Raw genomic sequence first — 25,297 nt, 5'->3', positions numbered from 1 at the left:
GTCCAGTTCTCACTCGTTTAGCTGACAATGAGTCTAACTACTGACTCCACTGTGGAAGCGTTTCCCTCTCTGCAATCCTTCCTCGAGAAAGAGCATTTCTCCATTTTGAAAAATGGAGTTTGTGCAGAAATATTTTGTTTTCTTAACAACACAGAATACTTCATCTGCTGTGGAAATTAGCTCCTATGTAACATTTCTTATGCACATAAATATACAAGATGATTACTTATGCAATAAAAATAGTTCAATAACTTGAAACAAGCAAGAAATTACTCACTTAAGCCAACCATTTCTATCTCATTAAATTAAGACCTAAGACCCTGACTTTCCTAGCTGAAACGGCACTGGATATGTGTCAGTATGCAACAAGAGGACACTTCCTCATTCAACTCCAGATGACAATAAATGCAAAATCAGTGGCTGGTGAGCTCACGAATAATGCCCTCTGCATTAATATTTGTGTTTAATGTCAACAATAGCTGATGATTCAGCAAATGACTCCAGCCATGCATATTGAGAAAATGGTGGACGATCAGACCCAAAATACGACCCATGTCTCAAAGGGGTTTAGAAGTATTACCAGCACCCTGAAAGCACTCACATGAGAAGGTAATGAGGTTTCTGTAATACAAATGAAATACGTAGAGCTGCATTCTGCACTACCTACATGAGCCTGTCTGTCAGAGGTTAAAAAAAAAAGCTGCTGATAGCCACAACATACAGAGAAATAACATCACTTTCTGTTACAAAGCTTTTGCAGCTACAAAAGAACTCCAAAGGCCAAATCCAGTAAGAACTAAGACATTTAATTTCTTGTAAGAAGTGTGTGTTGCCTACGGAACAGGCACATCTGTCATCTCTTTCCAACAGGTTTTCATTGCGTATCAGCCCTAGTCGCATGTCACGGAGCCTGAGCTTTATAAAGCTTATTTTCCATCAGTTCATCTGAATGAATTTCAAAAGCAGCAGAAGTGGCACTCCTTTTTCCAGGGATGTTTATCAACTTACAAATGAAAAAAACCCCAAACCAAACCAACTAACAAACAAACACGCCCCCCCACCCCACCCCTCCCACCCCCCCCCACCCCCCCAAAAAAAACCCAAAACAAACCTCCAAAAGGTGAAAAGTAATCACAGACTGGAAGGTCTCAAAATTTTGCCAACTGCCACAGAACATCAAAGCACGAGGCACTGTGGAAGGCTTATGAGACTGCCCTAAGGAAGGATGAAGACCTCAGATTGCATCTAAGATTCTAAAAAGCTTTAAAAAAAAATAATTTCTAGCTATCTATCTAAGTATCTCTCTTTAAAGAAAAAGGCAAAATTTCATTGCTGCTTATAAAATTCAGTTATCAAGAATGAAGATTTTATGATGGTAGCCATCCGCTAGCTACGCAAACACTTCTTTGGTATGTTTGAGGTGCAAGGCACATGATGCTCAAGCACAAGAGGGGTCTTTGGTTTGGTTTTACTTCAAGGAAAGCAAGAAAATAACTAAATTAACAAGTGGAGAGGAATTAACAAGATTGCATCATAGGGAAAGGGAGCTAGCAGCAGGTTTTTCCTCACGTAACCTTAAAGCAGCACTGCCTGCCATTTACATACGGTTCCTGGGCAGGAGACAGCACTAGTAGTGAGCAGGGGGCTTTATAGAGCAAGAAACACACGGCTCGAGTAACTTTGAGTTTGACATTACCCAGTTGCCGGGATCTGTGCCGACCTATGCAGGGCAACAGAGCATGAGCTACAGGAATGGTGATTTGTGTATTTAACAAATCTAGCATTTTGCACTACGGGACCGCTGACATTTTCACAAGGAAGAGCTCATGTACAGTGCTGTCAATGGAGTCAGTTCATATAACCCTCTAATAAGAGCAAGAAAAAGTGGATCATTTTTTCATATATAACAATAGACTCGAAAACAAGCAGATATTACAAGTGCTCATCAATATTAAAATCACTTTTAAAGTCACTTCTCCTTGCAGCTGAGATTGAAGTGGTAATGCTCTCCTAAGGTGCCTTACAGCCTCATAGCCTTTTAAAAATTAAAGATTAAAAAAAACCTTTTTGTACTCTTGTTCAGAAAACAGTGCTAAGAATAGAATTAAAAAAATAAACTAGCCATCTGAAAATCATAAAGCTGAAATAAGACATGGACTAAGAAGTTTGTAGGAGGATTTTTGCCGCACCACCCCCACCCCCCCACTTTTTAAGCCCTACATCCCTACATGATTTACAGCTTCATTTATTCCCATAAGCAAATTTAATTTTTTTTTAATAGGTCTTTTTCAGTATCGGCTGCTTCCATGAAAGCCAAGTGCAAATCAAAAAACATTCCCGGTAAGAAGTTCAGAAAGTTTTCAGCTTTTCAGCAGTCCAGAGCAAAAAGAAAGTCACAGACAACTGTTTTTACCATCTGACTTGAGCCAGGCCTCTTTCCTTTAAATGATTTTTTTTTTTTTTTTTTTTTTTTTGTAATGCAAAAAGAGACAAATTCTTTTCTCAGTTTCTGAAGGTCAGTACAAATCCCAGAGCCTTGCTCAGTGTTTGTGCAGTTACTCAAAATACTTCGATACACCATTGGGGAGGAAATGTTTATCCCATTATTTCAATATTGCACTGAAAAACAGGGACATGACATATTGTAGCCTGCCTTAATACAAGTACTGCCTGATTTTGTGCCATTGTGCAACCCTAAGTACATCTTCATTACAATTAGAAAGCAAGATAATAAATTACTGCGAGTAAAGGGGACATCCCTATAAACCACAGGAAGGAAAATAAGGAGCCAGAAATATGGTTTTACTGGGTCATAACTTTATTAACACCCATGGGAACAATTCAGCAACAATTTGTCCGGAGTGTGCGACCTTTCTTTGCAATTCCTCTCGGAAGGGCTGATACCAATCCCTTCCCTTTCCTAAAGGGACCCTGGAATGGCCATCAGGCCTCACCTAAAGAAACCCTGGAATCACCATTTGGCCTCACCTAACATTACCCATGCAAAGGTTGGGCAGATAAAGCAAAGGGATTGTACCCAAACCAAACATCAAGAATTTCAGTTCTATTCTCTAACATCTTTAAGAGCTGTTTTCTTTGTACATGCTTTCAACTCCGACTCCTCAGGGAGCCATATCTGCTGCTGACCAATACTTATTTGAGATCTCTGCCAAACAGTAACAGAAGTACATTTGTTAATCTAATCTTTCCAAGGGAATTTCCATGTTGTTAATAAGTGGGCAGGAAAAAAACCTGCTCTGCCCAGACCACTTAACAAAGAGCGAAAGTTTAAAATCAGCACGCCAAGATGGGAAGTCCCAAAATTATACCTACAGAGCAAAAGCAACACGGAAAGGAAAGAAACAAAGTCTTTGTTACTACAGCAGAAAAGAACCTTTGAGGAAGAGGCAAGGTTTAGATTTTCTTTACCACTTCCTTTAGGAATTCAGCATTAATAGATTTATGCTGCATCCTTTTGTCCTGTTAGTGGCAGAAAACAAACCAAAGAAGGAGTCAGACTGCTTATAATCTTAATGAGATGAGTTTCCCAACTCTTTCTGGCCTTTTGCGGGTCATGTCTTTATATCTGTGATGGTAATGAATTGTACTAGTACATACCCGCCTCTGTAGGCACATACTGCACTGCTATGAAGTATATCACTACTATTTGGAAAAGGATTTCAAGGAAAACTATTTCCTCCTTTAAAACATAACTGAAACTCGAGGAAGATACTGAGGGATCCAAAATTTCCTATAAATCACCTATAACTGAAAGGAAAGAATAATCATTTTGTATGATAGAACTATTCAGTTCAGCTGAGCACAACTTGGAAAGAGGTTTTATCACAGTGACATAATGGATTACATCAGATATGAAAACCCCCAAAACGTTCTTCTAGAAATACTTTCAGGAAGAGACAAGTAAGAAAACTAAAGACAGAGACGGTAACAGTGACATTACAGACACAAGTAAGACTATTCCCCTACTGATGTCATAGGTAGACATAAACCGGTGATCCTTCGCAGCCCTGTGGGCGCCCCAAAACAGCCTTTCACAACAGCCAATTAAACTATCTCCCCCTTAGATGTTGCTTCAGTAATATTTCTACGAAACACACTAGCAAAAGTTTCTGTAGCTGTCCAATTACCATTTTTGCAGTATTTTACAATTTCTTTGTGTAGTGGTACATTTCTTTCCTCCTCTCCAGGCTGATTTACAAACTTGGGAAGGCTCGCTAGGCCTTAGCATACGTGTAACGACTCAGGCAGTTCAGCGACCCTCGACTGTGCCAGGAACTCTTATGCAGCTAACTAAGACAGGGAGATACGCTGTGCGTCTCGAGGACTCCTGCTGCCTGGTGAAGGTGGGGGGACGGGAGTAGAGATAGCCAGTTCTCATAACAACTGGCACCCAGTTCTTTCTCATAACAACCTTGAGACATTACAGTCCTCCCCTGACAATCGTGGAGCATCCCGTGTCTGGGTTTTGAGTTATTCTCAAACAGTCTCGGAATTTTCCAGCACAGCTTGGATTCTAGCAATTTGTTGATGACAAAAGTCAATCATCTCCCGAACCTATAAAGAGCGGTGCTAAGGGAGTCCCTTTGAGCTCTCCTGGACCGCAGCGGGCTGCGACCAGCACCTCCCTCCGAGCAGGACGCCTCTCAGAGCTTGGAAGCTTTCCTATTTGCGAAAATTGGAGGTTTGTTGCCGAAAGCCAACATGGCCTGCGCTGAGTCTCTCTGCTCCTTGAGGCTCGACCCTTCGCCCGTGGAGACAAATGCCGAAGCATTCGACGTGAATATTTTCACTGACCTCAAGGGGTATTTCTAACAGGTATACCTCTTTTCTCTCTCTCTCGTATGTATTTCTCTTAGTATCTTTATGCACGCATGTGTACTAACCTGAATAGTGTATAATAAGTAAGTTATAGCAAGTAGATTATAAGATATAATTCTTTCAAATTTATACTTAAATTACTGTCATGATTTTTTTATTCAACTGTGAATGAATTTTAGGCTGCTATTATACTCATAACCTCTTTAGATATAAGCCATTGACCAAGTCTGGGACTAGGAGTCGATCCAGCCGCACCTAGACTCCAACAGAAGTTTAGAAAGCAAGGGGGTCTTCTCTGAACCTCCTGACTCAACAGGAGGGTCTCCCTTACCCTTTCCCACACTCCCTTTTACCCTGTTACGGTTTTGGTCCCTATATACAAAAGTTTAGTTTGATTCTGATTTAATTTTCCTGTGTGCATTTCATCTGTGTACTAAGTAATAGAGTGAACCTTGCCATCAAATTCTGTGAAGTCGCACTTTTATACAAATTTCTATTACATCGTTTTCCTATTGCTAATACAATTGGAGGTGATTCTTTAAGCAATCCGAACCCCCCTCTCTCATTTTTTAAATCCCCCCATGACACTTTGTCACTCATTCTAGACTTAATATGAATGGTGTAGAAACAGACAAAGTTTGAACTTCAAGATGTGCCTGTAAATAACACCAAGAACACACAAAGAGTTTACTATTACCGTTGAAACATCTCTAAAGTCATATCACAGCATGGCCACTGTTAAGTACTCTACTTCCTGTATTTCTTCACTAAAGCATTTGGTTATTAGTGTAATCTTGTTCTCAGTGTGCTGATTTTTAAGTTGTAACTTTTTCTGATGTATTAAAATATTATACGTAATGTCATAATAAAACAGCATCTTCATCTCAGGGGAGAGAATGCCAGTTTGCTGGTACAGTCTCACAGTCACTAATCGCAACATCTTTCATAACATTTTTCTTCTGTTTCAGCTATATTATCTTTGTAATGAGCCAAACTATGAGATAGCCTGTAAGTCTTTGTATAATCTATAGAAGATACTTTACATTCTCATGCCTTAACAGAGCCAAAGTTCGAGCTGCAAAAATACTCGATAGATTTTTCTAAAAAGAAAAAAATGCAGAGATTCTCAAGTTTCTCTAGGGTGAAAAAACAACATTTTTTTTCCTCTACAAATAACAGTTTGCATTCCATTTAAGTTCTCACCCTGCCTACTGAGGCATTAGGGGAAAAAAAGCATGCAGAAGCTGATGGCAGCTTGCCATCAACTATATACCATAGCCTGGACCCCATGGAAACACATTCTGAAATAAATCAGATTTTGTCCTGATGAGAACTGCAATGGAAATAACAGAAGAGATGAGCATCATTTAGCAGCAGCTTTTGGAAACATTTTGATATGACTATAAACACAGTCTCATAACCTAAGTACTATAAAATAGAATATTTCCTTATGCATTTTCTTGTCAATTTTGTATATATATAGAAAAATTATACAGTTAATAATTATACAGTAACTCACTCCCAGCTGCTGCTAGAAAGAGTTTCAGTTTTCCTTGTCATACTCCATTTACCTGTTTTTCCATTAAAAATTGTCAGTTTTGAATTTTTAAGACCAAAAATGCAGGAGACAGCATCTACAAGTCCAGTGAAGTTTAAGGTATTATCTCCTTTCGGATTTTCCAGCAGCAACACACCATCTAAAACCGAAATTAAGAAATTAAAATGTAGTTTGGAAGCAACATCCAAGTTTCAATGATCTTCTAATGTCATCTTCTAATTACTTCCAGTGAGTTTCTAAGCTAACTTAAAACTGGGAACACTGCGTCTTCTAGAGATTTTTAGTAAGAAAGGGAAAGAAGAAAGAAAACAGGGAAATGGACTCAAATGTACTTCAGATTTAGAGTATGGAAGTAATATTTGTTTTTATTAACCAAGCAGTCAAATTTTTATGTCACTGAATTATAATCCAGTATTGTAGTGATTAAAAACTGACAGATTGCCTGTCCTCTGAGATGTTCACCAGCTTACATAGTTACATTCGTTGTTATTCAGTAAGCAACTTTGTAATCATGTTAAACAAGGCACACACCTACTTTGACACATAAACTGTAAAAGCCTTGGAAAAAAAAGTTCCAGAGAGTGCATTTAGTTTTCTCTCCTTTTAATATATAACTCAACCTTGTAATACTTTTAACAATATCACTGCACTCATCTTTTCATTATCCAGGACACAGTCATTATATTCTCTGGTTTTAAGTATTCTTTTCAGCTCTATACTTAATATCTAAGTTTGTCAAAAAGAGCATCTCCTCCACAGAAAGGCATCACCTACATTTACAGTAGTGTAATATAGGTGTACGGTACAGATTTACTACAACGTAGGTGTACAGTACAGTAGGTGTACATGTACAGTACAGATTTACTACATCAAGAATTAAAAATTCTCAGGGTACACACTTGGAGAGTGGGTGAACATACACACACAAATACAGAGTGTATAGATATTCATCTGCAAACCCTTCTGCGGAATATAAATAATTCACATGCACCCCTGAGTATTTACTTCAGGTCCACATCAGAAGACATCACAGACAACATGTGGTTTTGCTCTTAATAAACTTATTTTCAAGAATTATTTAAAGCTACTATTGGCAGGGAGTTCACACCATCTTTCCAACAAATTAGTGGCTCCAACATTCATCACGCTCTTTTCCAAACAATCTTTTAACACCACCACTGACAAATCAAACCCGGTACATTCCTACCTTGCTCTGTCCCATTAACACAAACTTTGAGGTTGACGTAGGCACAGGCTGGACCAACGCACTGACACAAACCACCTCGGACAAGTGTAATTTCTAGCTCTGATCCCTTCAGCTGAAGAAAGAAGATTACGATGATTATTTGAATACGGTTTTATTAAAGAAACACAAAGTATTTTCCTTCAATAAATAACATTAAGATTGTGTCTTATGATCTTAAACACGACTTAAAAAGCAACTCTTGCGACATCTTCCTTCAGAGTGCTTCAAATATGAATTTGCCTTTAATATATGTTAAAGATATAGCAGTATTAAACACATAAGAAAAACAGAGTGTAATAAACAGCCTAATTTGCACAAGTGATGAGCAGTGATGACAGCCTCCCAAAATACAATCCAAAAGTGAATATACTTGAGAGGAACACTCTTCCAGAGGTAATTCAGGGTATCTGAAGGCGGGACCCTGCCCTCAGTCACTCTCTGGAGAAGCCTTCATCCATCTCCAAGTGGCTACCGAGAACAACCAGGGGCAGCAGTTGCCTTGATATCAAGTCAGCCTTTGTGACTATCACCCCATTACCTGTTAGTGAATCAATTAAAACTTGAAACACTCCATCCAGAAATGGAACGTGTATCTTAATGTGCAGATGAGACACAGGATGAAAAGACTTGAGAATCTGCAGCAATACCACAGAAACAGACTTACTTTGTAGAGGCCTTAAACTGCAGCTAAGACTACGGTTTTTCTCAGCGCAGGTCTTTTCCTGAGCTAAGTACAGACTAGAATTACTCCTGCACCTACACCAATTTTCATGAGAAGCACACCTTAAAAGATCTCTTAATTAAAATTTTTGATTAAACAAGCATCATCCAAAATCACTTATATGAACAACTGGTACTATGTGGCCATTTTAGCCAATTTTTTTGTACATTTAGAGACAGCCTTTGGTAGGAGTCACGGTCCAAAGGGTGAACAGACAAACTTGGAAGTGCCACTCTTTACTGAGCTCCTATTACAAAGTAGGGAGAGACACCTGGAGCAGCTAATCTCATTTTGTGTTTATCCATTCTACCAGCAATTAAAAATACATTCTTCAAGTAGCTGCTTTTCCATCCCAGTATTTTCTGAGCAATTGCTAATTTTTTTTGTTGACTCTCAGAGCAAGTGTTTGGGAGAGGAGTTCATAATTAAGGCTTTGTATCAAAAATTGGTCCAGGATGATTTCACAGAAATAATGATCCCAAAGGTAATCAAAATACTTGTAGAAAAGACAGACTGCATTGCATTTTGGCCCCAGTCTCCACATATATCCAACATCATGCAGACTTCTGTTACTCCTTTTAATAACTTCCAGAAATTTGACGCAATGATCCTGTTGCAGTTGACAACTTACGTGCTCAGGTGTGGAATTACACACTTTGTTCTTTTAACTTGCATCTGCTTTTATATCTGAAAGCATGTAATGGTCACTAAAGCATTTTCCATGTCAATGCTGCTTATGAGCCCCCACCAACAGAAGACAGTTGATGCACAATTCAATCTGAATTCACATCTTCATAGTCTTTACGCCTGAAACTGCGAGTAGAAAATGCAACGCAGCTATGACCAACAAAGACTACTAACCACAGCCATGTCTGATGCACCAAACTACAAATTCATTGCACACAGCTGCAGCTGTCCTCCACTCTCCGCAAAGGGCCAAACTTCTACACTGAAAAGATTTCTGAAGAAGGGCTTTTTCATTTCAGGTGTTTTCATGCACTGCTCTTAATGTGACAAGCTAGTTGCAGCAGAACACAGAGTCAAACATCTGCCCTAAGCAATCCATCTCTGCAGTCCCAGGAAGCAAGACTTCCAAGGAAGACTTTACAGTTGTACTAAAATCTCAAGTCATTTGTTTCTCTCTGCAACCTCTGTTTCAAAGTCTAAGTATGTGACTAACAATTCAGAGGCACATCAAGTCTGTAAGCACAGTAACCATCTAAATAGGCAGAAGGCAACCCAGGCGGCAAAGACCACAGATTGACTCCATAGGGAGGTACTCTGTAGTGATTGAAGCTCCTTCAAGTAAAATAATAACAATCAACTCTGCATTTACTTAAAAAGTTTTTCTTCACCTCCATTTACCACACATAATCTATATAGCTTCAGTACACAGAACTAGCAATAACTCCCTGCTAACGGTTTTGTTTGAAAAAATTTCCATATCCAAGATTTTAAGCTGACAGGTAGGCACTCTCAGCTGTGTGACTGTTATAAGATGACTGCATTTCTATGAACTTCGTCATCAATTGCAATAGTCACACAGAACCGTCTGTTGTGTATAGTGTTATTCCAGTTAAAATTTTTTAGGTTTTCCCAGTCTGATATGTAACATTTGCACAAATGCATAGCCTGATCCACAAACCTCCTATCTCTGGTTTACATACTAGCTCATCATTTCCAAAACCAAACGCATGTCTGGTCTTTGCTGACATCCAGACAACAGCTATCAATTACATCCATAATAACCAGCACCTTCTGTCAGGACAAGATTTCATCTTTACGTAGACAGCGTTATGTAAAACTAATCCAATAGACTCATCTTTCATCTTTCCACAATGTTTTTCTTCACTAGAATCTGCTAAATTAAGGTTTAGAAAACAGAAAAATAATGGGGGGGGACAGGACGACGGACTATACTTGCACAGGCATGTAAGCTTTCATGGAAGGACACAGTGACCAACATTAAAGCCCATGTACTAGGCAATTTCAGAGGCACGCATTCAGACAAGTGTTTCCCAGCACTACACGTTTTTTTTCCAGCTGTTTTTACACTCTAATTCAGATTTGATGTTGACTTAACATCAAACTGTCCATCAGCAGCATCCCAATCAAACAAGGACTTAGAAGAAATAGCAAAATATTTTCACCGATTTCTCAACCACAATATTTTCCACTTTTATGTAGTGTTTTTCCCTATATTTGTCACTAGATTAAACTAATAGTTTTGAAAAAGGCCAAACAGAGCTTTGTTTAAAATCTGTACAATTTTAGAAGTGTAATTAGTAAGTATAAAACACTTCCTTTACACATACTGTTATTACAATGGATAAAATATGTGCTTTCCTTTCTGCTATTCTCAGACCCACAAGCCATTCTGTAAATCAAAACTTAAGTTTGATATATCCTAAGTTCTTGTCTTTCTGGTCTAGCGTGACATTTAGATTGAAGAATACTTCATCCACAATGCTGCTAGGAATGCCTTTTGAATATAGTAAGTTTGAATAAAACCATGGCAAAAATGTTCTCAAAACATGACAGAAGAAACAATCAAAGAAAACAAAGGAAATAGTTCAAATCTGCTGCTGAAAGAATAAACCATCTGCGAAACTGTGTTGTTACAAAAGACTGAACTTTAGCAACACGGGGGAGAAAAAATAAGCGTCCTCAAACATTAATAACTGAAGTTGGTCTTAAGCCAAAAGGCAAAATTTAGCCTCGAAGGAGAACAGTTTTAATATGAAAGCCTATTAACTTAAAGAAATCAGAGCAACAATATTTTTGCTGTCTAAACAATGCACTAATCCAAGTACAAATAACTGTGTGTATTAAGCTTACATAAACAACTACTTAAGATATTTATTTTGGTACCCAAGCAGCTTCATTTTCAAAAATACTACACATACAGAACGCAACTATTTTCTTTTTTAAACCAGAAAGACTAATATGCAAATTTATAAATATGAAACAACATCCACTATATCCCACAAATAAATATTGGCATACAATTTTTCTGTAGTTGAAGCACTTTGTGCCATTAAAAGCAGATAACAAAATGAACTATGCAGTCAATGCTTTTTCCTTCTTACCTGGGTTGTTTCCTGGATGAGAACTTCTTTTGAGGTAGGCACTGGGTAAGGCTTCAGGGCAGCCTTTACAGTTGCAAAAATGAAATCCTTATGCTCCTTAATAACAGTATCCAGGTAGTCACCTTCTGGATGTGATCTGTAGTAAATGGTAATCTCATCTGTAGGAACCAGGTTTCGCTGTAGGATACACCAAATATACTATTAGTGACAGCAAGAATGACTTTCACATACACAAACTGAAAGAAGAACACTTATTAAGTTAAAGAAAAAAATATCTTACAAAGATATTTACCAGGCATTTGTTAAAAGTTTCCACAAAAGATTTAGAATAAAACAATTCTTTTGTCAGAAGGGCAAGAAAGAGGCTTGAAACGTGGTGAGTTTTTCTTCAAAAGGTAATGACCAAACAGTGCACCGTACTCAAAATGTCTCACTTCCAAATTCATTTACCAGTTCACCCCCTTAGTGAGCTGAAAGCCTATGAAATTTATTAAAATGCTTTTCTTGATGCACGAGAATTTTACTAGCAGTTACACATCCTGTTAGCCTGAAATTAAGCCCTCGGTTCTATTGAACAGTTGCTCAATCAGTGACATTTTCTTAACACCCAACAGTCTCCAAGCCATTTTAGTATTATTTTGGAAGGTGGTGACCAGACTTTTGAGTTTTCACACTAGTCCTGTCACAGCTCACATACTAACATATACTTCAGGAAGAGAACAATTAATTTGAATGGGACGCTTATTAAAGTTGAATTAGAGCAAAATTCTGCTTCATAAGAAAACGGTTTTAAGGAAAACAACAGCAGCACCAAGAAAACTTTATTTCTAAAATCTGCTAAAAATAAGAACTGCCCTAATGCCAGTAATAGTTACTGTGGATCTGGAATCTGTATTTTTATTACATGTACACTTTTATAACAGGAGTGGGAATGAAAGAATGACAGAATAAATGCACATTAGCATCATGTTAATTATTAGGCAAGATTAAGTATTTTGATATTCATTTAAGTGAGAATAAATTATGGCTTTATGTCATTACAAAAGTAAATCTAAATCATCTAGTAACTTAGGAATATAGCCATAAAAAGAAAGCTCTCTCATTTCTGGTTTTATTTTACACAGAAATTAATCTACATAGGTGTTTTAATATATATTACATATATACATGTAACTATTTTGGTACAAAATTGTCATTTTTCAGTCTTATATTGAAGATTCATGCAGTCTTAACTGTACAGATATCTTTTCCCAAAAACATGTCCCATGAAAATTTTCTCTACACATCATTTAGAGCTCTTGCAAGATTTCTTCAGGCATAAGTCTGAAAAAGACACAAATTCCAGCACATTGTAATCAAGTTAGTCGAGTAGGAAAACCCTACATATATCATAGAACAACACGTTCCACGTCTGCAATGTGTATGTGCATGAGGGGACAGGGGATTGTTTAGGTTTGCATGCTGGTTTTTTTAAACTTGTGGGTTCTGAAACCTTTAGAATTCTTTGTACCAAGTTCAATATTACTTAATGTCCTCTCCAGATGAAAGGCTTTGTAGGCTTGTCATCACCTCCACAATGGCCACGCTTCTTTGGCACAAAATGGAGATAATGAGTGCGGCTCTTTCTGGATTAGTATTGTAGAGAGAAGGACGTTACATTGGTTCAAAGCGCTTTAACATCAAGGTCAGACGGCATCATTTGTATGTATGCTGAGAACAATTTAGAGTGGAATCATTAATGTAGGTATACAAATCAGTGCCTGAAATGCCTCCTGCAATTTGCTAAGACACGAGTTTGTTTCTTTTAGCAGTCCTAGGCTCAGACGTCTTGGCTCTCACCAGCCCAGCTGACGTAACACAGTGGAACCGAAACGGAACAGAACGTGATTCTAGGCAGGAGGCAGGCAGGCCTGAGAGCTGCTTAACTGGGACTGAACCACGGCTATGTGGCTGAAGATAGAAAACAAGAGGGCCTCAGTAAAATAAATAAATTAGTTAATTCACTATGGATGATGTATAGCAAGCTCATTGTTCAACTCGAGTTACTTAGGAATATGGGAATTCAAAATGAAAATAATGATTTGCAATCATTTACGTCCGATCAGGAAGCTACATATGAGCAATAAATGATACAGGGCTTCATGTTTAATTAAAAAGGTCAGTTTCTGCTGCATATTGCCCAAAGATTGCTTAAAAGTAAATTAAAATGTCTTGTTCCAAACCATTGCTTCCTAACCTTTTTACGAAGCTTCTGGATGCGATTAATCACTTCCCGGGCAACTCCTTCATCCACCATGGACTGGTCTGGGGTAACATCTAGCAGAACTAAAACCTGAGGAAATGCACAGAAGACAGTTGAATAGGTGACAAACTTGAAACAAGCTAGTATTAACTCACTCAGAAGCTCAGGCACACTCTTAGAGCTCCTCACTTACAAAATATCATGTTGAAGAGAGTACTTGATCTCCAAAATTCAGAAGATAGTTCAACAAATTCCAGGAGCCTACCTGAACAAACAAAGCCACCCCAGCTTTCACCTCACTATTTTCATATTAATTCTAGAGGAACTCTTCCCTTAATCAAAAAAAAAGAAGAAATAACCAACAAAGTACCTGAGCATCAGAATGTGCCTCAAACTGGGCAGATCCTCCCGCAACCTGATCAAAGGTATACATGAGACGAAGATCTTCCCCATGGAGTTCATGTCCTTCTACAACAATGGTGCCTGCAGAATTGGCAGATGAAGAGCATCTCTTACAATCAGAGTAAAAAAAAATTCTTTTACATTCAAAAAAGCTTTAAATAAGTATCAGACTGCAAATAGTTGAAATGCAATATATTTGTGACACAGTTAAACAGCAGTTAAGCACTAGTAAGAAACACTGAAGTACCCCACATTCAGATTTTTCACACAAGCACTTCTACAGGCAGCAGAACTCACTCAAATGCAGACACTTCTGCGACTGTTTGAATGAAACAGAATAAAACTTAAAAATAACCTGTACATTCAACTAAATCAAAATTTACATTTCAGCAGTTAAACAGATATAGCTGGAAAATTCACACCCACTTGTAAATCTGTAATTGAAGCAATGCTTTTAGAATAAAAACTATTGCACATATACTTGTTCAAATCTGATTCGGTCTTATGGAACAGCTTAGTCTCTACTTCATTTTGGCCTTACCATAGCACTTAAACAGGAGAACAATGTAAGATTAGTCTACACAGCCCCTTCTAATCTGTCAGCAAAAGAACAAAACCAACTTTTCTCCTATTCTCATTAACACAAAATTTAATAGGGATAACAACAGGGAAGTAGGCCTTAAGTTCCCTAAGCCCACAGAAGGATACTTTTGCATCTGTTCCTGCAAATGCTCAATTAACACACACAAATCAAGTGCAATTGCTTGATTTTTTTTCTGATGAGCCAAAGGATTTTGGATCTTTTTTTGGTCAACATTGTCATCATTTAGTGGTTTGTACCACTACATACCTGTTGCCTGGAATTCTTCCAGCTGCTCACTCTTCAGCTCTTTGATTGCAGCCATGACAAGCTTAAATGCACCTTTCAAACGCTTCCCAAGCACCATGTGATCCGGTTCTGCTCTCAGCCGGACTCCGTATTTATCTTTATTAGTAGATAGTGTCACTTGACGTACATTAAGTTCCTATATAAATACACCAAAAGAAATTGGAAAAAAAAAGAAGATAAAGAACAGCCACCTCTGACAGCTGTGGAAAGGGTACAAAACCAGGGGCCACAGTAGTAGGGAAGTCGCAAGTCTCAAGTTGCAAATTTTTTATATGGCTGTTGCTTTGAACTAAGTCATTTGCCAACACTGCAAGAGCAAACAAACCCAACCAATACTGAAACTACCCTTCAGCAGAAGATCCTATCCTCCGCTTCAGCCTTTAGGTAGACATTTCTGCGTTATTAATAGACACCAGTCAGCTCTTAACTCAAATCAGATCCCTATTCAACAGCCTTTTTTATTTTACCGTAACAACTGCCTGAAGAGATAAAAGTATTACCTTTGTGTGCGATGGCATTAGAAAATGGCCTGGCAAAATTCAAGAAGAACAATTTTGCTGAAATAGTCCTTTCAGTATGCATTTAGCCAGAAAACTATAACCGACAATTTTATGTTTTAGGTTGTACAAATGCTACTGCCTCATTTTCTCTCTTTCCTTATCTGTTTATTCTAGGTCCTTACTGTTCAAAAAACCACCGTGCTCATAAAAACTTCCGTCTGTGCCCTGCAGCACAAGATCAGCGTGCTGGAGCAGACAAAAAAAGCTTATAAAACTTGCATCAACTTCAGGAGGGGCCCCAGACCAAGGATGTTATTTTGCCACTACATAAAACGTGGGCACGCCCGAGTTTCTAAGTAATATGTGCAGGTTTTCTCCCCATATCTGAAGGGGAATATAGTAGTGCTGTGGAAAGTTTTACAGAACTACTGATTAAGAAGAGAACTTTGCTACCATATGAGGTAAGACCAAGGCTAGAACTCTTTGGAGAGAAGAAAGCTGAAGGGGAATACAATTGAGGTTTTAAAAAACTATGGAAAAGGTGGGTAAGGAATGTAAAACTGTTATTCACCAAAACACAAACCACCCCTCAAGTAAGGGAGCATGCAATGGAAATAGTAGGAGATTGGTTTAAAAGAGATATACAAGTAGTTAACACGTGGAACTTAATGCCACAAGAGGAGGTAAGCAGGAGTGTACCACCAAGTTCCAAAAGGAATTAAGCTCATAACAGTAGGCACATGAAAAGATGTTAAAGGGAACAGGCAGGCATGTGCCTTTGAGTATCTTTAATACACTAGCTGCAGATGGTGACCACGACAGGAGGCTACTGCAAGAAGTGGCCAGATGCTTGTGCTTTCTCTAAAAGGACTCTACCATTGCAGCAGAAAGCACGATGTGCTAAGATGAGCCGTGAGTCTAAACCACTAAGCAATTTCTTACATTCTTAAGTACAAATATTTCCCTCATCACAAAGACATTAAAAATCACTATTAAAAAAACCGCACAAACCTTATTACACACCCTGACCATCATACAATGCCAAATTTGAAAATACACAGCAAACCTCTCCACTCTACACTTGATTCTGTCCAATGAACAAATGCATTACACACGTTATTAAAACCACCAAGAAATAATGTCTTGGTATACCTCCTGTAAGTAAGAGCACTGTATCCCAGTGTTATTTTGTGTCTTCAAGAGAGCTTGTTTTTTTCCTGCTTTGTAAAGCCAAGTAAGAAACACACACAAGGCAGGATTTGATACCTAAATTCCCAGTTTCACAGTCTCACTCTCTATTCTTGGTGTAACGTACCAGGGACAGATCTTGGAAAGTTTTAATTGCTGACATGCAACTCTACTACAGGTACAAACCTGCACATATCAGGAGCATGTTTCACTATAATTCAGCAGGTTTTGTCTGTAAGGCTGTCCAATACTTAAAGCATTTTATGTTTAAATCTCCACTAGAAGGTTGTTAGAGTTCACATCAACATGATACAGAATCACCAAGTGCATTTGGCAAGCAAGCTACTCCAAGTCATTTAGGAAGCAGAAGTAAATGGTAGCATCAGCATGGCAGGACTAGCAAGTAGCCAAACATTTAGACTGAGAAGTAATGCTTAAAAACAACCTCTGAGCTACAGCTTAATTGCCTAGGAAGTGCTACTGACATGAGGAGCCAAGAATACTGAATCTAATTTTATTTAATACATCTTTTAGGAAATCTAATGAAAATTATGTACTTCAGAAATTCAGCTTTAATGGGGTGCTGTTGGAAATGAGCCCACAAGTGGTAAATGACAACCTCGTGGAGAAAAACAGATAACCAAAAAAATAGCACCAACTGAAAGATGACTTAAGGCCTGATTAGATAAATTGCATACAAGCCAACTCCATCAGGACAAGTTTTTCTATGCTAATTAGATTAGGAAACCGTTCTTCTGTATACATTATCAAGTAAAAAAAACAGAGTGACTCTTCAAAAAAAAAAAAAGTAAGCCTGTATCTTAGGTCTGTTTACATCTGTCTCAATATAGTGCTTTGACTTAAAATAGTTCTTATCTTCCCAATAAATCAAAATTAGCTCCTTAACACATCTTTCAAGTCTCATACACACAAACTGAGGCAACCAGTCCTTCCCATTGCCAGTTAGAAGACCTGTAGATTCAGGCATTCCTACATACAAGGGCTTTTTGTTGGTGCCATGTGCCAGCCATGATCAGATCGACAAGCAGCCCAACTACACTCAATTCTCAGAACAGAGAAAGAGAAATGCCAGTGCTGTGCTTCAGCTGGTCTAGGCTCTCTAAGCTAACATCCTAAAAAAAAACCCAAATATTGATTATGTAATACTGTAAGAAACAAAATACTGAAGGACCATACAACTACCACAGTTCATGCATCAGTTAATTCAGCCCACTCATGGATGTCAAGGTTTAACCCCAGCCTGCAACAAAGTACCACGCAGCCGCTCGGTCACTTCCCCCCCTCAGTGGGATGGGGGAGAGAATTGGGGAATAAAAGTAAAACTCATGGGTTGAGGTAAAAACAGGTTAATAGGACAGAAAGGAAAAAAATAATAATGATGATGATAATAACAACAATAATAAAATGACAATAGTAATTAAAAAAGATTGGAATATATGAAACAAGTGATGCACAATGCACCATTCACCAACTGATGAGTTCCCAAGCAGCCATCCGCATCCCCAGACCAACTCCCCCCAGTTTAGATACTGGGCATGACATCACACGGTATGGAATACCCCTTTGGCCAGTTGGGGTCAGCTGCCCTGGCTGTGTCCCCTCCCAACTTCTTGTGCCCCTCCAGCCTTCTTGCTGGTTGGGCATGAGAAGCTGAGAAATCCTTGACTTCGTCTAAACACTACTTAGCAACAACTGAAAACATCAGTGTGTTATCAACATTCTTCTCATACTGAACCCAAAACACGGCACTGTACCAGCTACTAGAAAGAAAATGGACTCCATCCCAGCCGAAACAGGGACAATGGACTCAGTCTACTACATTACTGTAACACCATTAACGTTATGAAATACTGGTAGACCTTGGATTTGATGAAAAGTCAATTTTCTCTGTTTTATCATAACCATACATAGGGGTGGGGGTTGAAGGGCATACAAAAGTCTGATGCAAACAAGATTCTGATTGTGCATAGAGTAAAATTTACTCAAATAAAACCTTTCCCTGGAAGAGTTAGGTAAAGAAGTCCTGAACTAGACTTGTAAAAGGCCCCAAATACTAATGAATAAAATGCAACTGTGTTCAGTTTCTAAAAGCGTTCTGGATTTATTTCATTTTGTGAGCTTGGCCATTTCTGCATGACAACTCTATACTCTGGACAGTTCCAATATTAAAATCCATTTGTTTAAATGATTTGCTATGTTCTGATGATGAGAGAGTAAGACTGCAGATCAAAGACTACAGCTACTTCTGAAAAAGCAATGAATGAAATTTTCTAAGGATTGACAAGTGAATTTTTCAAATTCTTTTGTCAGCAACAGCATGAAATTAAATGGTGTAATTTTTCTTACAGATTACCTCTGGCACCTGCAAATTTACTAAAAACACACTTCTGGCAATAACTAAAGGTTCTAAAGGTCTGAATATGTAGGAGGTTGATGAACAAAGCTGCAAATACAGCCTAAGTAATACTACCCAGTCTGCCTGTATTCATTGACCTCTTTAGCTCTGAACCATCCTAGTAAACAACTAGATTGATTGCTATGCAATACAATAAAACACACACTAAGCTTCAGCATCAACTTGTTGAATTTTAACATACGTAATAAAAATAGGACAATAGACAGTATTTTGTATTTGTGCTTCCATAAAGGTATTTGAGTTTCTTGTAACTCATCTACCCATGAGACATATCTTAATTTTGTTTGCAGTAGCAAATGAACATAAATTAAGACATACTTTTGTACAATCCAATTATGTAATAATTTATCAAATTGTTAGGTTCCTTTGTTACCTTTTACTAGCTGTAGAAGTTGACAGCAAATTTTGTTGGCTATCTTTTTGGAAGTAACTTGAGCAAGCAAACCTCATCTCCCTTAAAATTGGATTACGTAAAATCCACAAATCCAGTTTTCAGATCAAGCAAACGTGATAGACACTAACCTAAATTTCACAAAATTCTGCTATCGAAAAGATCCATGTATTGAAATGATTAATAATAATAGCAACTCTGAAGTGAAGCATCATAACTGCCAAGCCTAAGAGAAATAATAAGTTAACATGAAAGAAAAGCCTTAAAATCCCACTTGCAAATGAATTACGATTTTTTAAATTAAAATTCCTTTAGCGCACAATTCTTAAGAATTTAAGTCCCATAAAACTAAACTAAAAGCAAGTAACTAAAAGGACTAACTAAAAGCAAGAAGCGTACATGCCATTTCTGGACAAGGGAGAAAATCCTTAGATACTGTACTGCCAGTGCTTATTATAATAGAAAAAGACCTTACATCTCACTTCTCTTTGAAGACCTGTTTCACTGACTTTAGAGAATGCAAAATGTTACAAACACTTATGGAAGAAAAAAAGAAAAAATCTATTACATGGAAAGCATCATAACCTTATGCTTCACATACTACCAGCATGTCTTAGTACAGCCATTGGAACTGACTGTCATGAACATATATAAAATGATCTGAAAAGTGATGGATTGCAACAAATGAAAGACGATAGGAAGGTCAAAGGTCAATTATTAGTAGAAATAAATTTTATTTAATAAACCAGAGACCATTAAACAGACACACAAACTAAAGACAGATTGCTGAACCCACCAGTCCTATATTACATCAGCTCTTAAGAAGTATAGAGGTCCTAAGGTGATACAAGGAAAGAATTTCCTGAAGACAGAAATGAGACAGTAAGTTCCTCTGCAGTGTCAGATTCAAAGCTTCAGTGCTGTGGATGGAGCTGAAGGAAAGGAACCACTCTGAACTGTGGAGAACCCCTACATTTCCCACCTGATTACTCTGCTTGGACACCTAGAAACCATACACTAATATGACAGTAGCTGAGAAGTACACTGAAGGTAAAATAGGACAAAGAATTAAGTTAAAACAGTGATCTCTTTTTAGTATATAGGCTACAGGCACTTAAAATACAGGAAGAGGGCAGACTTCAGAGGATAATGAAAAGTACACTCTATGGCTCATCTTTCCAGATGCAAAGTTATCAGGGGAAGGAAGGGAAGGAAGTCTTTCATAAACTGTTCAGATGTACAACTACATTGCTGTTCAAAATTTTTTTTTCCTTCTAGTTTCTGCTCATTTAAACAGAGATTGTTTCAAACAAGTAGATTTGAGACGGCAAGACATGAGAAGGCTAAGCTTGCAGTTCACAGGCATTCAGAAACTGTATTAAGACTTCTACATGAAATCTCTTCTAACAGTTAAGGAGTTGATATTTGGGGGTGGGGAGGCGGTTAGTTTTTGTATTACATTGTACTTCTCTAACAAGGACCTTGCATTGAGGCTAGTATCCCTTCCTCAGAAACATTCTTATTAGGAGGTCTTGAATGGGGAAGATCATCTGAACAACTACCTAGGTGTTTTTGTTTTGCAAGACCACTCCTTCAGTTCTCATCCGAGAGAAAAGCTGGCATGTATTCTGCCTCGTTGAATTAAGAGCTACACACAAATACAACAAGATTGCATAAGGGAAGGATTCAAGTGAAAATCCAGACAGATTAATACATAGAAATTATTGTTGTGAAGTAATCCCCAATTTATATTCAAGTCTAATGCATGCATTCTGCCCCACATCAACACCAAATCAGCTCCTTTAGAATTCTGCTTTCTTAGCAAGGAGCCACTATTCGAAATGCAGTTCTTTCCTCCCCAAAACACATACAAAGATGAAGTCTGGCTTATCTCCCCAAGGAACACAGTGAAACATCTGGGTGAAAAGCGATCATCTATCCCAAGGAGAAACAACTGCAGCAAGAGGAAATTAAGACTGCTCAGAAAGAACAGCATTGCTTAACCAGTCTTCCTTCTTCCCTCATTGCCTTCCAGAGTGGTTCTGAAAGGTCTCCAGTCTTACAATGGAGATGATATTACCTCTAACTCCCTGTTCAGCAAAGCAATTATAAAGCCCCTAGGCTGCTAACACTGAGAAATTACGCACAGCATAGCTCATGTATACCAAATGCATGACCATGGCAGGTTTAAGCCGAAAGAACCATTGGTTTGCAAGACGTTTTGAAGACCCCAACACCTAGAAAAACGTTCAAAAGCATACTGGCATAGTACCTTCCCCCCACCCCTGCCAGCTTTTCCTTTTAAATAAAAAAACATGGCTCATCGAAATTCATCCCTGTAGCTGAAAGACTCTTCCTTCTCACTATTGCCTCTTACTGTTTGATTTCAGTTGTACATCACAGATGTGAAAGAAGATGCATATGGTCTATTTGTAATGAAATTTACTTGAACATAGAGACTAAAAGAAGCCGACTCTATAGTCTTTTAAGCAATGAAAAGTAATAGGCTTTGTGCCTGCACTACAACTTCTGAAATGGAGTATTGAAGTTTAAAAAATACATTTATAGTATAAATATATATATATAAATAAACTTCATTTATTAACAAACTGCTTTTTCATTTCACTTCTTAAAATGCTATAGATTTTTACATGACTGACTAAAAGCAGAAAGTGCAGCAAATTTCAGAAAGTTAAGCTCAAAAAATGAAGAAGGCTTACTTTTCTTTTGAATGACGGGGCTTTTATCCAAACAAAGATTTAGAAGCAGGGCAGGCTGCATTACTCTAATGGACACACATTAAAAGAGTATTGCAGTGGCATACAGGAGCAGATAAGTGTAAGAAATTGTATAGACTAGCATCTTATTTATTTGACATTTTATTTCCTAAACAACGTCTTGCAAAAATCTGGACTGGTCCCCTATTGTCCCTTACATGGAACTCCTTCTCTCCATCAACACTTCTACTTACTGTCAAACTGTTTTTAATGCCCTTTAACTGAAGGAGATCACAAATTTTGCAATCCATCTCTTTGACAACATGTAGTTGACTATTGTTTTATTTTCATTCAGAAAATGTTTTTTCCTTTCACTGATCAAGAAAAAGAACATTTCTAATAGCCTCTTAGTCCTGTGTGGTCAGTTTGAGTGATTTAAGTATTTCTCAATACTACAACTGACTAAGGATCATCACCCATTTACCTTCATTTCTGTACACAGTACCCATTGATAACGCCTTTCATTGCAATTCTCTTAAATTAATTTTACCTAGTGAGTTATTAATATCATCAACAAGGAAGGTTAGGGTTTTGTTTGTTTAGGTAACTGACATACACAATCCAGTTAAGCATCATGTTTGTGATGTTCTTACCTCAAGTACGTACTTCTCTAAAGATCTGATGTTTTCCAGAGCCTCTGGATCCTGATGGATAACAACTACTTCTTTCAAAGGATACTGGGGAGAAGGAAGAAAAAACAACAGAAACTTTTGTCCTTCCAACTGAAAATAAAGAACTTCAGAAGTTATTATTTATCATTTGAAGTATTCTTTTGTTGAACTCTGTTTGCTATTCCAAACCTCATTATTCAATTTCTCCAGGCTTATCCCAAAGTTACAAAGCTATTGCACATCCCAAGGTATTGATAAGAGATGTTAAGAGTTCTAACCTTTACTGGAATGGTTTTTCTGTCTCTGATTACTCGTCCAAGCTCAATAACAGACTGCAAACAAGAAACGGCACTTTCAATTTTTTTGTCGATGAGATGCTCCCTAGATTAAAAAGGAAACATTATATTGCTTCATTTTCACTGTATCTGTTTGAGCACATTGAAAACATTTTACCCCCTTCTCTGAAATTTCCTACAAGAGACCCAATTATGCCCTGTTCGGGGCAATTTGAAAAATGAACAAAGAGGGGTTTTTTCTCTCTTTGTGGAGAAGATGATGAGGAAATAACTTGCTGAAAACAAAAAACAGAGCAATTTTAAAATCATCTTTTGTTAGCACCTCTCACAAGATAGAGATGATGGATTGAGTCATACTACCTATTCTATTAATATTCAATAAAAAGTAAGATTTACATTAATAATATCATAAGAAGATGCAAAAAGATATTACAAACAGAATACTTAAAATGACAATGAAATGCCTATAATGTAACAAGCTCACTGGATCTCAATTTATAATCTTTTCCAGGAATTCTAGATATTTTAGCTTGATGTTTTAGACAGTCTTGTCATCTTTCCTGGCTTCATCATTTTGCCTGTCTTCATCATTTTAACACCCTTCCATTTTGAGGCAAGACAGGGTTGGGGGTGGGGGTGCCTTTTTGGGGAGGGGGTTGGGTTGTTTGGGGTTTTTTTTGAGCACGCTGACATTCACATCTTGTTGCAAATGTACTGGCAACCAACGGTTCTGAAAATGTGGTTTTCTTGATTTCTTGAGTAGCTGCATAAATTGAGCAGCACCTTAAAACTGCACAAGTGTCATACGAAGAGCAGAGGTACTGGTTCAAAAGACAATTGTGAATAAAATGAACGAAGTTGCTTGCTGTAATGTAAGCAACCAAAGTACTGGGGTGTAAACCATGCATCCAATAAGGATTGTCCAGAAAAACAGAACTGGTAAAGCAAAACATAACACTGAAGTATCCCCATCTTCTGCACTAAGGCTTTGATTAAGATGTTACAACCCTTCTTGAAGCTTTTGTTCTTCCCAAAGCCAGTCTCCAGGATGGTCCTCCAAAAACTTGGAAACACGTAAATTGCGAGATAGAAAATTTTTCTCCCCAAAAGGTTCATATATTATAATGTGGCAGTATTTCAATATTACTTGCCATTACTTAACAACATTGTGGAGCCACAAAATAAGAATAGTCTTCATATGCTGCATGCACATCTACAAAATTTAATGCAACCAATCTGTTCAGACACTAAGCAACCAAATAACACCTCAGTGGGGCTTGTAACACAGGTATTGAGTCAAGTTCAGTTGTGAAAATGGCCAAGTCACTTAGCTTTATCTGTACATACCCATCATATTGTTAAAGTAGTATTTTCTGTAACTGCATCAAAAAAACCCGTCTCTTATTATTAACTGACAATATTGTCCTTATGCAGTCATCAGAAAAATATTCAAAGAAAAATGTAATGATGTGCTTAGCAACTCAAGGTAAAACTAAAACTTCAACAATAATTTAGTTCTGAAAACATGTCTTTTTATCTGACAAGGGGAACAATTTATACATAGGGGATCCAGTAAATTACACAAACTAGTAGCAGACAAAAATCCAAACAAAGTACAAGACAAAGAGGAAAGCCATGCAAGCCACTCAAACACATCATATATGTTTGCATGATGCAGCAGCAAGTCAGTTAGCACTAACAGGAATAAAAAGTGACTAAGCCACTATTAAACGCTGATGCTAAGTCCATGCCTGAACTGAGTTCCTGCAAATAGCTCACTATCCTTCCATTACTCCATTCTACAGGAGCTCAGAACCATTTCTGATAGCTCACTGATGAGTTTTGCATTCTTTGATTACATATTCTTTACAGCACTTTCCCAGGGAACAGAAAATCAGCACCATCATTATGTCAATCTCAAACTCCTTGTTGCAGTAACTCTCACTATTAAAGCTATCAGAAAGAACACACACCTTCCTCAAAGGATATAGTATCCATAAAAAAACCCACCATTACTAGAAGATTTAAATTTTCAAACTGGCACGTAAAGTATCAAGGTCAGCTCCCTTGTCCTTGAGGGTTTTCAAATTGAGCTGCAATACAAAAGGAAA

At 37.7% G+C, this 25,297-nt stretch overlaps 1 protein-coding gene across 1 annotated transcript in view; it reads right to left on the bottom strand.

Moving 5' to 3' along the window:
* The window catches only part of IARS1 (isoleucyl-tRNA synthetase 1), a 112,919-nt gene that overhangs the window by 6,449 nt on the left and 81,173 nt on the right, over positions 1 to 25,297 (bottom strand). The window contains exons 25-32 of the mRNA XM_075053537.1: positions 23,169 to 23,271; positions 22,873 to 22,956; positions 14,948 to 15,122; positions 14,066 to 14,178; positions 13,690 to 13,785; positions 11,454 to 11,630; positions 7,605 to 7,716; positions 6,411 to 6,536 (exon numbers count right to left, since the gene is read on the bottom strand). Of these exons, the coding sequence (XP_074909638.1) occupies positions 6,411 to 6,536; positions 7,605 to 7,716; positions 11,454 to 11,630; positions 13,690 to 13,785; positions 14,066 to 14,178; positions 14,948 to 15,122; positions 22,873 to 22,956; positions 23,169 to 23,271 (986 nt within the window). The remainder of the gene's footprint in view (positions 1 to 6,410; positions 6,537 to 7,604; positions 7,717 to 11,453; positions 11,631 to 13,689; positions 13,786 to 14,065; positions 14,179 to 14,947; positions 15,123 to 22,872; positions 22,957 to 23,168; positions 23,272 to 25,297) is intronic.

The sequence above is a fragment of the Buteo buteo genome, chromosome 21 (genome assembly GCF_964188355.1).
Source record: "Buteo buteo chromosome 21, bButBut1.hap1.1, whole genome shotgun sequence".
NCBI classification, from domain to species: domain Eukaryota; kingdom Metazoa; phylum Chordata; class Aves; order Accipitriformes; family Accipitridae; genus Buteo; species Buteo buteo.
The sequence above is the reverse complement of the archived record's forward strand: the minus strand, read 5'-3'. Positions and strand labels throughout refer to the sequence as shown.